General features: G+C 42.2%; 1 protein-coding gene across 8 annotated transcripts in view; it reads right to left on the bottom strand.

Annotated features, from left to right (window-relative positions):
* Window positions 1–14,713, bottom strand: part of PLCL1 (phospholipase C like 1 (inactive)) — a 319,441-nt gene that overhangs the window by 78,764 nt on the left and 225,964 nt on the right. The window contains exon 1 of one of the 8 annotated variants that reach the window (XM_089779884.1): window positions 2,843–9,177. The exons of the other annotated variants lie outside the window; for them this stretch is intronic. Coding sequence (XP_089636010.1) covers window positions 2,843–2,845 — 3 coding nt within the window. The 5' untranslated portion in view covers window positions 2,846–9,177. Of the gene's footprint in view, window positions 1–2,842; window positions 9,178–14,713 lie in introns of those variants that run through there. 8 annotated transcript variants of the gene reach the window in all.

Here is a 14,713-nt window from a genome sequence, read left to right as displayed (position 1 = left end):
GCACTGCTTAAAAGATGTTTTGGCATTTCTTTGTACTAAGTTCTAGGCCCATGGAGTTTCTCCATGAGTATATTTTGTTACCTCCCTATCTAGTCATTATGTTTGCAACAGGAATATTGTAACAATAAAAGTTCTTTCTTTTCTTTTTATTAACCTGGCAGTCGTTAATTGTGTGCCTTGATTTTTATCTTAGGGGTGAGATTTTCCAAATGATCTTCCCCCTGATTTCTTTATCAACATTTGGGTGGTGGCAGCGGAAGTTTTATTCCCAAGATCTAGGTTTTTAAGATTTTGGGGGAAGTTTTATACCAAAGCCTGGTAGATAAGGCTTTGGGGTACACTTTCTGGCCCCCACTTCTGCATTTATCATGCCAGAGTGGGGAAGGAGCCATGACATTCTCAATGATTCCTTTGTAGTCCACTCTATTGGTGAGATTTACCCTAATATGCATAAGGCTCTCAGCACCTCTTAAATCCTGTAGTGGGCTGTACACAGCGGATGCTGCTGGAGGATCTGCTGTGCAAGGCACATCTCTCTTCCACTGTGAAGGGCTCCACTGGGAGCAGGTTAGGGGAGCACAGGATACCCAGTGACCCTAACACACAGACCAGTGACATGGAGAGGCTCTGAACCTTTAGGGTTAGAACAACAGCTAGGGAGGGAACACTGTCCCCTGCTTGGAGACAAATTTCATCCCCAAAGCCCTATACATGGCTCACAGTCAAGTTTTATTAATCAAATGAATGGAACACAAGGAGAGCATAGGAACTGCTCATCTTGAATAAATCTACACTATAAAAGCTTTGTAACAATCAGAATAGCAGTGAACTCCTGCAGTTACTTTTATGTACCAGTGTCAGCCTTTTCCTTCAGACAGTTCCCTGAGTCAAGTTTGACCTATTTCCACAAAGGTCGGTGATAATTCTAGCTTTACCATATCCACCATAACAACAGCATAAAAATCCTGTAACACACAGCTCTGCATGACTTCTCAAAAGAAGGTATCTTTTTCCTAACTATAAGCAAACACTTCCTCTACATTTCTCCCATTATAGATGTAGATGCACCCTAGTCCCACACAAACTCAGCATTCTCCCTTTTTTTATAGGAAAGGCATTACAAAGCTGAGGGGAATCAAATCTTATTCATCTAAGTGTAAGCTGACTTCTGCGGTGTTCAACCAAATCTTTTTTTTTCTTCCCTGTGCACGCTGGACTAGGCAGATGTATTTTGAGAGGGGATTTACAATTTCCTCCAAAGGATCGGGTATTGGCTATTGCCAGAGGAAGATTGATGAGTTTGATGCTCCAGAGATCTGATCCAGTATGCAAACTTCTAAAACACCATGCACAAACAATGAATCCTCATTGAGAGTTTATAAATAATATTAGTTATGCTTGAATGAATTAATCCTTCATAGTTTCATGCTTTCTGAGCTGTTTATCTTGCGTCCCTTTTTGAGAATGTTGTTTCCACAATGTAGTCAGGTTTGAATTTGGTCTATACAGCACTGTGTCTCTAGGAAAATATTTAAGCTAATTGTCTGGGAGCTCAATGGGAACTATAAGACCCACATATTTTTGACAATAGAAATTTTGATTACATCCTTACGTAATGTTTTCTGTCCTGATATATTCTGAAATCAATGAGGAGAATACTGCAAAGCTTCTTTCTATTTAAAACATACAGTCCCAAAGAATTTGAACCAAAACACAAACTGTAAAGGAGCATTTTTACATAGTAATAATAAAACGCTCCATAAATAAATTCAGATCAACTGAACTGATTCATCTTACTTTTCACATTTTGTATAAAAAGAAAAAAAATAACATGGTGATTTCCCATCATAAGAGACTTCATGTAACACAGACAATATAGGTATAAGAAATATTATTTAGGAAAGCTCTCTATTTGTAACTAGTGTGTGTACATCTTACTGAGGGTACAAAGAGAGGGATAGCCTATATTCACTATACAAAGTGCCAACATTTTTCAAAGGTATCCACAGATTTGTGTTCCTCAATTTTTGAGCAATCAAGAACTGGTGCAGTGATAATGATCAGACAATAATCCTTCATATGTTGCTTAGGCTAGAAATGAAATCACATCATCTTTATCTAGTATGTTAATAGCAATGAAGCTTTCTTTACGAAATACAAATACGCAAAAGCATCACTAAAGGACAACACTATGGCTATGTCTAAACTGCCCCTTCTTGCTCAAAAAAATATGCAAATGAGGCAAAGTGTGGAATATTGCCACTCATTTGCATAATTAATGAGACTCCGTTTTTGCACAAGAGGTTTTTGTGCAAAAAGGAGCGGTGTACACAGCTCCTTTTTGCACAAAAACCCCCTCTTGCACAAGAGCTGTTCTTTCTGAAAAAAAAAAAAGAGGAAGAACGGCTCTTGCACAAGAAGGGGTTTTTGCGCAAAAGCCTCTTGTGCAAAAACGGAGCCTCGTTAATTATGCAAATATTCCAAGCTTCACCTCATTTGCATATTTTTGGCGCAAGAGGGGGCAGTCTAGACATAGTCCTAAAGTCTTTATAAGTCTATATGGCCTCTGCAGGGGGAAGCTGAAATATATTGCTAAATGCTAAGAGCTGAACTTGGTAAGTACAGTTAAGACTGTAAATCTACTTACCTCTCTCAGAAACCAGTAACATTTTCACTGAATGATATCATTGTTAAAAGAAAAGCCTCAGTCTAATCTCTCCAACTTCCCAGGAATTTAAGATCTAAAATAATTCAAAACAGTCTCCCCTGGACTTTCATTTATATGGTGATAAACTGAGCCCTCTAAGTCATACATAGGTTGTGATTTATTTAATATACATACCATCTGATTTATTTAATCAGCAGCCTGGTTAAATAATGTCCTTCCACAGGAAGCAAATTACGTCTATTGATATATTAAGGCAAACGAGTACCACGGCAGAGGGATGGTCGTTCTGCTTATTGGGGACTCCTGCAGGTGCTTAAGATACGATTCTGTTCTTCATAATGCTAAGAAGCTTAAGTGACTTGGTTTCTCCCCCAAAGAGCCTTGCACACTTCCGTCCCTCCTCCTCACCAGATGTTGATCAAGAATTTTCAAGGAAGAATCTATGGCAATGTATATATCTGCAAAGAATAAAAGTGCTGCTCAACATGATGATTAGAGTCTCTTTGGAGCTTCAGCATGGTAGAACAGCTCACATTGTACACTCTTCTTTTCCCAATACTTCTGAGTGCTGTGAATGCTTGCAGTGATCATATTCCTTCTTGGCACATCAAGATCCAGGGCATTCTCCTCATTCAATATCCTAAGCGAGTCATGTTGGTCATTTTTCTCACAGAGCACAGGTAGACACACCAGAGATACTAACACGAGTACATGGACTAGAGATAGTTCTACTACCCAAATTCCATTCCAGCACTATGCGTTTCAGAGCTAGGACTGCAACATGGAACTCCTAAATGTCAGTCTTGTGCTTTCCCTTACAAGGAGACGGGGGAGGGAGCCAAAACAGACCAATACTAGTATGTTTAACTTTTGACATTCACAGTGGGAACACATGTGGATTAACAGGGAAGGATTCGTAGGCTGAAACAAAACCATTTCAGCAGGGCCAGAAATGATCTAAGGGTGCTGGACCAGAGAGGTCCAACCTGTATTTGGTCCACAGTTCAACATACTAAGTCCCCTTTTGGCCATGGTGTACTGTCCCATCTAGTGGCACTAGCATTACTTCAAAAGAAAATAAGGAGTCTGCTCTACAACCTTAGCTGCTAGGCACTGGCTTCTAAGCTCATACACTAAGCCCAGAGATCCCAGGTTCAATTCACAGATGACCAAGGTCTGTCAGTGTTACAGTGACACTACACAAAGGTCTCTTTTTCAAAATAGTCTGGCACAAAACGGCATTTCTCTAACATACAAAAAAGATGATGAAGAGTATCAGACGAGCAGACATGCAAAAACACTTGGGGCATATTTTCAAAGATATTTATGTGACTAAAGATGCAAATAGCTGCCCTGTCAGATTTTCAGAAGCATCTTGACACTCAGTTCTCACTGATAGTAAAGAGGAATTAGGTCCCTAGGTTCCTTATGAAAACTGCACTAAGCTGCTATATGTAGCTTTATGTGCCTCAATGCCTTTGAGAATTTGTCCTTTAGCTAATTTAATTGGGATCACAGTTCCACCCAGATTCATTCGTACACTCACAATTTGTGAAAGAGCAAGGACCCTAGGCTTACACTATATTATGTCTGAATGAAGGGGAGAGGAAGAGTGCCTTGCATTTACAGTAAGCTTCTCAGCACACCCAGTGACCAGCTAGACACAAAAGGAGGAAATTCATAGAGGAAGAAGTGTCATCAGGAGCTTAATAATGGTTCTGTAGTGAACATTTCATCAAAAGAGGAGGAAATGTCATTCCCCAGAATGACAACCTTGAAGAAATGGCAGGATGCAGACAATGACCTAACAGTTCTAAGATGCTAAATACTCCCCACTGGAGAAATTCAACAGGAGACAAGATTATAATGGCTTGCCTCACTAAAACCCTTTGAATTTCAGAGCACTAGAATTTAGAATGGGGAGAAAAAAAGAAGGGAGAAAATTGCAAGAGCAAAATATTTGACACAATTTGCTGTGTCAACCTCTCCTTCCCCTAACTCTAATGCCAGCGTTGATCAATATGCCCAGTTCTACCTTGAGGGAAGTTAAAAATATTGTTGGATAAATTATAGAGAAGAAAAAAAAGAGCATCACTTTAAACTTCCAACTGGAAAAGCTTTCTAGAAATGAGGTTTCTATCAGACAAACAGTTTGTTTTCTTGGGTAATATAATAGTAAAAATAATCATTTCATTTAGACCCCGTCCTGGGCTCTAGGCAAGCACAAGGGTCCGGAAAGCTTTCATTTCTATATTTCTTTTGTATGGTTAATAAGTTGGAGCTCCTCATAATAATGACACCATTTAGGGTCTCATTCTGCCACCTATATTAGTAGCACTTGATTCTGCAAGAAGTCTCCTTAAATCCATGGAGTCAATGGTGGAAGGTACTGTTTAGGGTGGCTTAAGGGTAACAGAATCTAGCCCTTACTTATCAAGCAATTAAACAAAGCTCTACAGAGACACAATAGATATAGTTGCTCTGTGTATGCATGCACACACACCCCTGTACAGTCTTACCAAGGGGCTTATATGATGAAAAGGACTTTGCATAGCTCCTCAGATTTTCACCCTGGATTTCCTAGCAGCAGAGTTCCTATTACTTTTATTTAAATAGACTTTTCCTGTGGAAAACACAAATGGTGAAATTCACCTCACTCACAAAGCCTAAAAGAGCAGGCTTGACGGAGAACACTGTATCACTGGGTGAATTAAAATCTACTCTATTAATCCAGGAGAGGGGCCAGGTTGCTGCTCTTCCAGGTAACCCTGTGAAGATTACAGAGATCTGGAGACATGTAGTGGGGGTTCAAGTCTCTCGTTGCAAACCTCCCTTCACAGTTTCCTCAAGAACCTAGAACCTTCTCTTGCAGAACCTTGCTCTCTCACTCACCCACTCTGCCTGGTCAGCAGAGTTGTCAAGTGGTGGAGGGAGCTTTCAGTGGCCCTCCTCTTTTGGGTCTATTTCTCCTTAAAAATGCATGGAACAGAAAGTCTCAGAGGACATCAATGCTCTTCTGATAAAAGTCAGCCTCCAGTTCCCTCCTAATGTCCCTCCACTGAGCCCTACTATTCTAAGTGGTCCATTTGATCCCATCTGGAATTCTTAAAAGTCTCCCAACCAGCTTTTTAGGCCATCCTCTTGATGACTGTAGTCCTAGAAAATGGACCAAATAACTGTAACAGAATATAAAATGAAGAGAAGGTCAGGTCAGGTCACTTTTACTTTCTAAGAGCACGTCTATACTTACCACAAGATTAACACTCTGGAGGTTGATCATCTAGCATTCAATTTAGTAGGTCTAGTATACACCTGTAAATCAAACGCTGAGGGCAGCTTCTGCAGGCATCTGGTACTTTTGTGAGGAGTAAGGGAAGCTGACTGGAGCGCTTGCTCCTGTCAGCCTCTTGCAGTGTGGACACTGCCATGGCTCGGCTTAAGGTAAGCCAACTCTAGGTATGCATTTTGCGTAGCTGGAGTTGCATACCATAAGCTGACCTTCTAGGTCCAGTGTAGACCTGGCCTAAGTGTCCAAGAAAAGCAGTAAAGGGCAGCCATGGAAGTCTGAGACATCTCAGCTCTATTGCTTTCAAGGAGTCCATACCAAAGATTAATAAATTCTTATGTCTTCAGATTTAAACTAAAATAAAAAGGCTCCTCAAAGCCTGAGGGGCCCTGACATTGTTTGCAAGAAGAAATAAAGATAATAATTTAGCAGCCACAAAACTCTGCCCCCTACACAACTCCCACCCCTCAACACAGCCCCACACGCTACCAACTTCACCCCTTGTAAAAGTGCAAGCGAGCAGACGTTCCTTACAGCATGTCCTTAAGGTCAGTTTTTGGAAGGGAGGGCAGAGGGCTGGGCTTGTTTTAGAAGCTGAGGGTTGGGCTTGTTTTAGAAGCTGAGGGCTCTTGGAGAATACTATTTCTCACACACACCCTCTTTCAAATGACAAGGCTTCCAGATCAAGCATCTCCATACCGCACAGAGAGAGAGAGCTGGCCTCTCTTCTTAGAAAGGTCCCAAGGTTCTGAAGACTTTATACATCAAAACAAACACTCTAAATTAAATCTGGAAACTAGTAGAAAACCACAGTAGGTCACAGAACTGGGAAGATAAATTTCCCCCAAAGCAGCATTGTTTAACATGCTAGATACTGCATTATCTTCCTAATTAAGTTTCCAGATTGATTTTAGACATACCATCCAGGTAAAGTACACTGCAGTGACCCATGATTGTGTCATCAAAGACCTGATCATGATAGCAAGTTCTGCATGTTAACAAGTTAGTCAGAATCTGCTAACCAAGCACAAATAATAAGAAGTGTTTCTACTACCACTGGCATAAGGTCATTTAGCAACATTAATCCGAAGTTTATTTATGAAATTGGATAAGGGAATGTTCCCTAAAGCTTAGTGGCCTTAATTCTGGTGCTAGGTTTGCAAGCCAGCATCGCTAGAAACACATTTCTTTTATTAAATGTACTAAGTTCACAAATCTAATCCAAATGAACAGCTGGGTTATTCTTCCTCTAGGCATAATAAACCCTGTATGTTTTGAAATGTGTAGCTCTTCTATTTCACCAATATCTATCTGCTTTCAGAACAGGCATTCAGCAGAAGTATTTTGAACATTTAAACCTTAACAAGTATTCTGAACAGTTCACAGATAAAATAAAGAAGATCAGAGATCAGGAACTGAAAAACACAGAAGAATCAAAGTTCCAGAGCCATTCTGATGACTCAGAACACACCCTGGTTGTGAATGTAAAATATTTTCAGAAAATTGTGCTTACTCACGTGGGTATGTCTGTACTTTGAACTGGGGGAGAGACATCTCCAGGCTAGCTCTGATCAGAGCTGGTGGGCTAAAAATAGAGCATAGCTGCCGCCACATGAACAATGGAAGGAGCTAGCTGGCCCAAATATGATGTACCTGTCTGAGATCTTAAGCATGTACCTGGGGCAGCTAGCCCCTCCTGCCACAGGTGCTACATTCTATTTTTAGCCCACTAGCTCAACCAGAGCTCACTGGTAATGTGTCTTCAAGCTGGAAATCACACCTGAAGAATAGACATACTCTTAGAAGCTTTCAATTATGGTGTTCCCCTTGATATAAAATTATTGGGGGGTAGGGTTGCCAGGTGTCCAGTTTTGAACTGGACAGTCCAGTATCTGAGCTTTCTGTTCGGAAAACAAATTGAGAAAATATAAATATACGGTATTTTCTAAATAAGATGTAATGTAGATTGTGATATAATGTCAAGAGTGTCCGGTATTTTTGTTGAAACCATCTGGCAACCCTATTGGGGGGATGGAAAAACGTGCACTTCAATAAATGCACATTTCAATGTAATTTTATTGCTTTTTTCCCCTTGCTAATCAGAGATCTAAAAATAGGCATAGAGTTCACAAAAGAACACCTCTTGTGATGTCTGGAAAAGAGAGAGACTTGGCAATTTCTCATCATTTGTAATAATTCCCACTATTTGCAATTTTCACTATTTGTAATAAGATTTGGAAGCGGTATGCTACATCAACACTGAATATGCCGTAGAAATATGCTGTAGAACCCTATTTGCAAGGAGTAAAGGATAGTAGTGAAAAAAATGTCATTTGTAATCTACAGGGAAATTTACAGAACTGAAGTGTGAGTACTATAGAGTGGGGGCCCTCATCTTTCCTGATATATAAAAAAGTTTTTCCTGCCAGACGACAGTATGACATCATCACACTCTCAAGCTCTCTGGCCATGAAAGCAAAAGTGGCCAAAGAAAGGGGGTAGGCGAGTGAAGCAAGCACAGGGCGCAGCCCGCTAGTATTTTTTTTTATTCTACTTATGTATTGAAATGCACAAGTTTGTGTTACCTTCACTCTTAGGCAAACAACCATATATAAATGGATTAGATTATGTCCACACCTTTCTTTGTAGCTTTTACCCATAACTACCTTGTTCTTTGAAGCAGAATTTACCCTTCCTTTGCACTCTCCATACGTCCCTTAGAAAATGGTACAATCTCAGGCAATCACTCATGCAGATACGGGGATCCAATCAGATTAAACATTTTCTAAAGGCCTGATCCTGCATTCCTTGTTCAGACAAAGCTGCCACTAAAATTAAAGGGGGTTCTGCCTACATATTGTTTGTGAGAATCTGACCCTATGGTATGAGAGAGGGTTTTTTCCTTCTGATGAGGCCTTCATAAGTATTAAACTGTAAGTATATATAAAAAAAGATTGACATGAACAGCAGTGTTTTGCTTAAAAATTCATGGCACAAAATGTCCTAAAGGAGGTAGGCAACCACTAATACATTCATGTCTGACCTGCAATCTGTTCATGTATGAATACATTCTCTCAGATTAAAGATGATTCAGGGTACTTCACAGGGAGACTTTTACTCCTCCTAAACATAGAATTGGAAAGAAGACTACAATGTTGTTTAAAAAAAATGTTTTACTGGGAAAACAAAAGCACCTCTAAGAATCAATGTATAACAAACAGAAATGGGACGTTCGTAAGAAGTAATGCAAATTAGAAGCTAGGAATTAAAAAAATGTGATCAGAGGAAAAAAAGACAAGAAGAAACTAAACATTAGCAGAGTCAGGGTACGTCTAGACTACGAGGATCTACTGGGAAAAGATACACAAAATGTACTCCACGTTTTGTGTATCTTTTTCTGATACTTTTGTCGGAAGAGGCTTTTCTGAAATTTGGCCCATCTAGACTGGGCCAAATTTCAGAAAAAAACCCTCTTTCAAAAGTCCCCTTCTTCCTCGTGGAATGAGGAATACAGGGGCTTCTGAAAGAGCGCGTTTGCGCTTCCGCAAAAAAAAAAAAAAAAAAAAAAGCAGAACTGCAAACGCGTTCCCTGGACACAGTGGAGTTTTTTCAGGATACCTCTGGAATCCAAAAGGAATTCTAATAACGATATTGGTCCATTATTAGATAGAAATGATAGAGTATCAATAATAATGCAGAAAATGCAGAAGTGTTCATTAAATATTTCTGTTTCATATTTGGGAAAAAATGATACATTCATATCATACCATGATGAAATACATTCCATTCCAACAGTAACACAGAAGGATGTTAAATGTCACTTACTACAGCAAAACATTTTTAAATCAGCAGGCCCAGGGACTGTGTCCAAGAGTTTTAAAAGAGCTGGCTAAGAGCAAGTCTACACTGCGAGATAAGGGTGAGTATACTGTGGAATCCACCTGATTTTGGGAAGGTGAAGGTCTATGTCCTCCCTACAGGCAAAAATCGAATGTAGTCCAAAGTAGCGCAACCCCATTACAGGGCCTGCCATCGACTCAGTGAGCCAGCATGAGTAGCTTGGCAGTCCAGTGTGTGCTGGGTCCAACACTCTGCTGGTTAGTGGGGCTCATGTCATCACAAAGGTTTCTTCTGCTCGATAACCTAGGAAACTAGTAAGTAACTCTGCTTTGCACTTTTCAGATGAAACTGTTTAATATGGTTGCACATGGTGCTTTTGTTGTCATGATACTGTTGATTATTATTCAATTGGGCCTGAAATAAGATGGCCTATTTACTTCTCTTGGATTCTTATAACAATTCCCCATGAGTAAAGCATGTTATCCAATAAAGCTCCCAATCTCCATAGCATATTATTTTAAGTCCTTTTTAATCAATTTAGCATACAAGTGACTAATAAATTAATGTGCTGTGTCAGGTCCTCTACAGCCTTTAAATTTATCAATGATTCAACAAAACCCAGTGAAACTATGTAATCAAAATAATTTGGTAATTCTTATGTCACTTATAATTGAAGAGGAACTGTAAATTATTAAACAGGTTGAAAAACACAACATATAACTTAAAATTAAATATCTGTGAAAGCAAACTTGAACTGTTGTAGCAGATGTATAATATATATATATAAAGTGAAATCTTGCTTCCAGAATAGAATATAAAAAAAATCCCAGATTTCCATCAAAAAAAGAAAACCTTAAATACATCTGATTTCAGAAATTTGAGGCATAAATATGCTTTTAAGAAAATATTTATCAATTTAGGAGCATGCTCTTGAGAATTAGGAGTCTTTATAGGTGGGTGATGCAGACCAGCGTGACACACAGCATCTCCCTGGAAACACATGAATACAGATTGCCCTGCATCACTTATCTGAAGGATTAGCTGTTTTTATGTTTAGCGTGGAGAAGAAAGCCATAATGAGTGAGAGTATGGCTATTCATGTGGAGCATCTGTCAGGATTGGGACTTTACATTTTTCAGGATCCCCAAACCTTTGGCCACTATTGATAAGATTCCTGACAGAAATAGGTTTAGGGAAGGGCTGCTGTTTTCAAATAATAAAAATACATCTGAGGTATTTCCTCTGCATATGAGATTTTTCCTTCTACTATGTGTTCAGTGCATTCAATACATTCAGCTCACTTTTATTTTCAATCACTGTGTTTTTAACCTACTTAGGCTGAAGTGTTATGATAAATTACATACACATTTGTGCCCACCACTTATAATCACAGTACAAAGAGCAGTAAAGGAGTAAAGGAAGCAGTTTTGCATGTCAGGCTTTGAAACACACTAGAGTAATATGAAGGGATCAAACACTAAAACCCCAAGCTCAAAATACAAATGATACAGTGACGGCATAATTCAGTTAAATTTCTCCCCCAATAAGTAATACTCTGAATTTCCTTGTAACAGTGAGCTGAGTTCCCAGAAGTCAGTTGTGGGTAGCCCTCACTAAGAACATGTGTACACTAGGAAATTATTTCAAAATAACTTATTTTAACAGTTATTTCAAAATAACTTATTTTAACAGGGAAGCCTTAAAGGGCATATCTTACCCTGGGGAGTTATTTCTTATTTTGAAATAACAAGGCGAGCATCCACACTACCAAGCCTGTTATTTCAAAATAATGCACTTCGGGAGTTGTTATTTCAAAATAACTTATTTTGAAATAGCCTGGTAATTTTGACATAGCCAAAATTAGGCTAAGGGAGGCTCCCTTAATGTGGACGTACTACCTTGACTTAGAACCCCAGGAAGCACTGGGGAGTAATCACTTTGAATGACTCCGGGGAGTAGATATTTCGAAATTGCAGCAGTAGAGCATCTATACAACAGCTATTTTGAAATAATTCTCTAGTTTAGACCAGGACTAAATGTCAATCTAACAGAGAGGCAGGAATACGCAGAGCTCTTACCAGCATGAGCTCGGGGGGGGCTGCTTTATTCATGATGACCAGCAAAACTGTGAGGGAACATCCACACAGCAGGGCAAAAGTCAAATTAAGCTATGCAAGTTCAGCTACGTCAATTGCGTAGCTGAAGTCAAAATAGCTTAATCTGGCTGTTAGTGCTGGCTACCCAGCAGGAAGTTGAAGGAAGTTGAACACTCTTCCTTCAACTTCCCTTACTCCTCATGAAATGAGGGTTACAGGAGTCAGAGTATGAAGTCCTTCAGCTCACCCTTATTTTGAAACTAGCCAATTAGCCTGTCATAAGATGGGATTTTCAGGTCTCTCCTCCACGTCAGTCTTCTCTCCTGAGCCTCCGGTCTCTCGCTCCGTGTCTCTCTCTCTCCTCCTCCTACTGCCTCCCCCCCACTCAGCTCTCCTCCCCCTCCTGCCTCTCACTTGGGGGACCACAGAGTCCCAATGGCCTTTTGGGCTCAACACTCCCCGTGCTGCATGGGGAGCGTGGAACCCAAACGGCCGCTTCCGCCACTTGCTCCCATGCAGCGGCCCGGCTGAGCGGTGCAGAAGTCAGCCAAGCACCACGGCGGGAGGCAAAGGGGGGCAGGGCAGTGACATTCATGGTCGGGGGTGGGGCCTGGAGCCGCTGTCATGCTGCACATCACCGCCCCGCCCCCCTTCCCCTGCCGCCGTGGCGCTCGGCTGACTTCTGCGCCGCTCAGCCAGGCTGCCACGGGGGAGCAAGCGGCTGATTGGGCCCTGCAATCCCCATGCAGCATGGGCCGCCCAGAGGGAACAGCCAGCATTTCGGCGTTACAGACTCTCAGACACTGGGCTACTATATATATGCTAATGGCCTGCAGTGTAGACGCGCGCTTTGTTATTGTGGAATAATGTCTGTTATTCCGAAATAACACTGTTGTGTAGACATACCCTGAGTGAGTTATGCAGGTTACCCCGAAATGAGTGGCAGTAACCCTTCATGACAAACCACACCTTCTATATCCCATTTTTCTTAAAGAAAAATGATTTTGCAAATGTTTTAGGGAGGTGTAAAAAGAAAGATTGTAACATTTATTTGTATCCATACTCCTGTAAAGCCAGGCTCCCACAGAGGCAACGTGGCCTCAGGGTTAGAGCATTGGTCTAGGACGCTTGAGGCACAGATTCCATTTCTGGCCCTATCATTGAGCTGTTGGTTGGCCCTCAGCAAATTACTTCACTACTCCATGCTTCAGTTTCCCCAGCTATAAATATGTGGATGATAATGCTAACCCTACTTTGCAAAGGTCTTTGAACTCAATGGATGAAAAGCCCTGTATCAGTGGTAGATAGTGCTGGCATCCTGAGTTCAACTGTGCAGGTCTCAGGGAAAGAAAAATGTGTTCAATTTTATAAGACATATACAGGCAGTCCCCGACTTACGCGGATCCGACTTATGTCGGATCCGCACTTACGAACGGGGCTTTTCTCGCCCCGGAGCTCAGGGGCGGCGGGTCGCCACCCGTGTCCTCCGGGGTGAGAAAAGCTTCTCCCAGTCTCCCTGGTCTGCTGGTGGGGGTCCAGCAAACCCGTTTGCCCCGGAGCAAAGCCGCCCAGGCAGTGGGACTCCCGCCGCCTGGGTGGCTTTGCCCCTGTCCCCCTGGTCTGCTGGGGGGGGGTCCAGCAAAGCCGTTGGCCTCCCCCCCCAGCAGACCAGGGACGCCCGAGCAAAGCCGCCCAGGCAGCGGGAGTCCCACTGCCTGGGCGGCTTTGCTCGGTTGCCCCGGAGCAAACCCGCCCAGGCAGCGGGACTCCCGCCGCCTGGGCGGCTTTGCTCCTGTCCCCCTGGTCTGCTGGGGGGGTCCAGCGGCTTTGCTGGACCCCCCCCAGCAGACCAGGGGGACAGGAGCAAAGCCTTGGAGCATGCCCGCAGCGGGACAGCCCAGGCATGCTTGGGCTGTCCCACTGCAGGCATGCTCCAAGGGTTTGCTCCTGTTCCCCTGGTCTGCTGGGGGGGGGGGGGGGGTGTGCAGCTAGTGCCCTCCCCCCCCAGCAGATCAGGCTTTTCTTGCCTACCCCTGGAGTAGAGCAGCTGGGGGCTGCCGGGTTGGTCCCGCAGCGCCACTCCGGACCAACCCGGCAGCACTCCAGCTGCTCTGCCCCAGGCGTCCTGATTCAGCCGCTGCTGGTCAGTTTCAGCAGCGGCTGAATCAGGACACCTGGGACAGAGCAGCCGGGGTGCTGCTGGGTTGCTCCAGTAGCACTGAGGAGCCGCGCTACTGGAGCAACCCAGCAGCACCCCAGCTGCTCCGCCCCAGGCGTCCCCGATTCAGCCGCTGCTGAAACTGACCAGCGGCTGACTACAGGAAGCTGACTTGGGGACGCCTGGGTTTCTTAAGTTGAATCTGTATGTAAGTCAGAACTGGCATCCAGATTCAGCAGTGGTTGAAACTGATCAGTTTCAGCAGCGGCTGACGCCAGTTCCGACTTACATACAGATTCAACTTAAGAACAAACCTACAGTCCCTATCTTGTACGTAACCCGGGGACTGCCTGTAGTGACTGATTACATTGTTAATAGATTCTTTTTCAGTTATATGAATTCATGGTATTACAGGTTTTAATAAGCATAAATACTATCTAAAGTGCAATAACAATGTAATTAGTCTATTATCAAATATAAATGTCACATTAAAATCAAACAACTCTAAAAGCAACTTTAAATACATTTTGTACACATAAAAAACTCTCTTGGTATAACATCCAATATCAGGAAACCTTCTTGGCCTAGAAACAAGTGCAGTGTGCCCTATTGGAAAGTTGGGGCTCTTCCATTCCTAAAAGCCTGCTAGATATCAGATCATAAAG

Source organism: Pelodiscus sinensis, chromosome 7 (genome assembly GCF_052426305.1).
Source record: "Pelodiscus sinensis isolate ZL-2025 chromosome 7, ASM5242630v1, whole genome shotgun sequence".
Classification (NCBI taxonomy): Eukaryota; Metazoa; Chordata; order Testudines; family Trionychidae; genus Pelodiscus; species Pelodiscus sinensis.
Note: the sequence above shows the minus strand (reverse complement) of the source record. Positions and strands in the feature narration are given on the sequence as shown.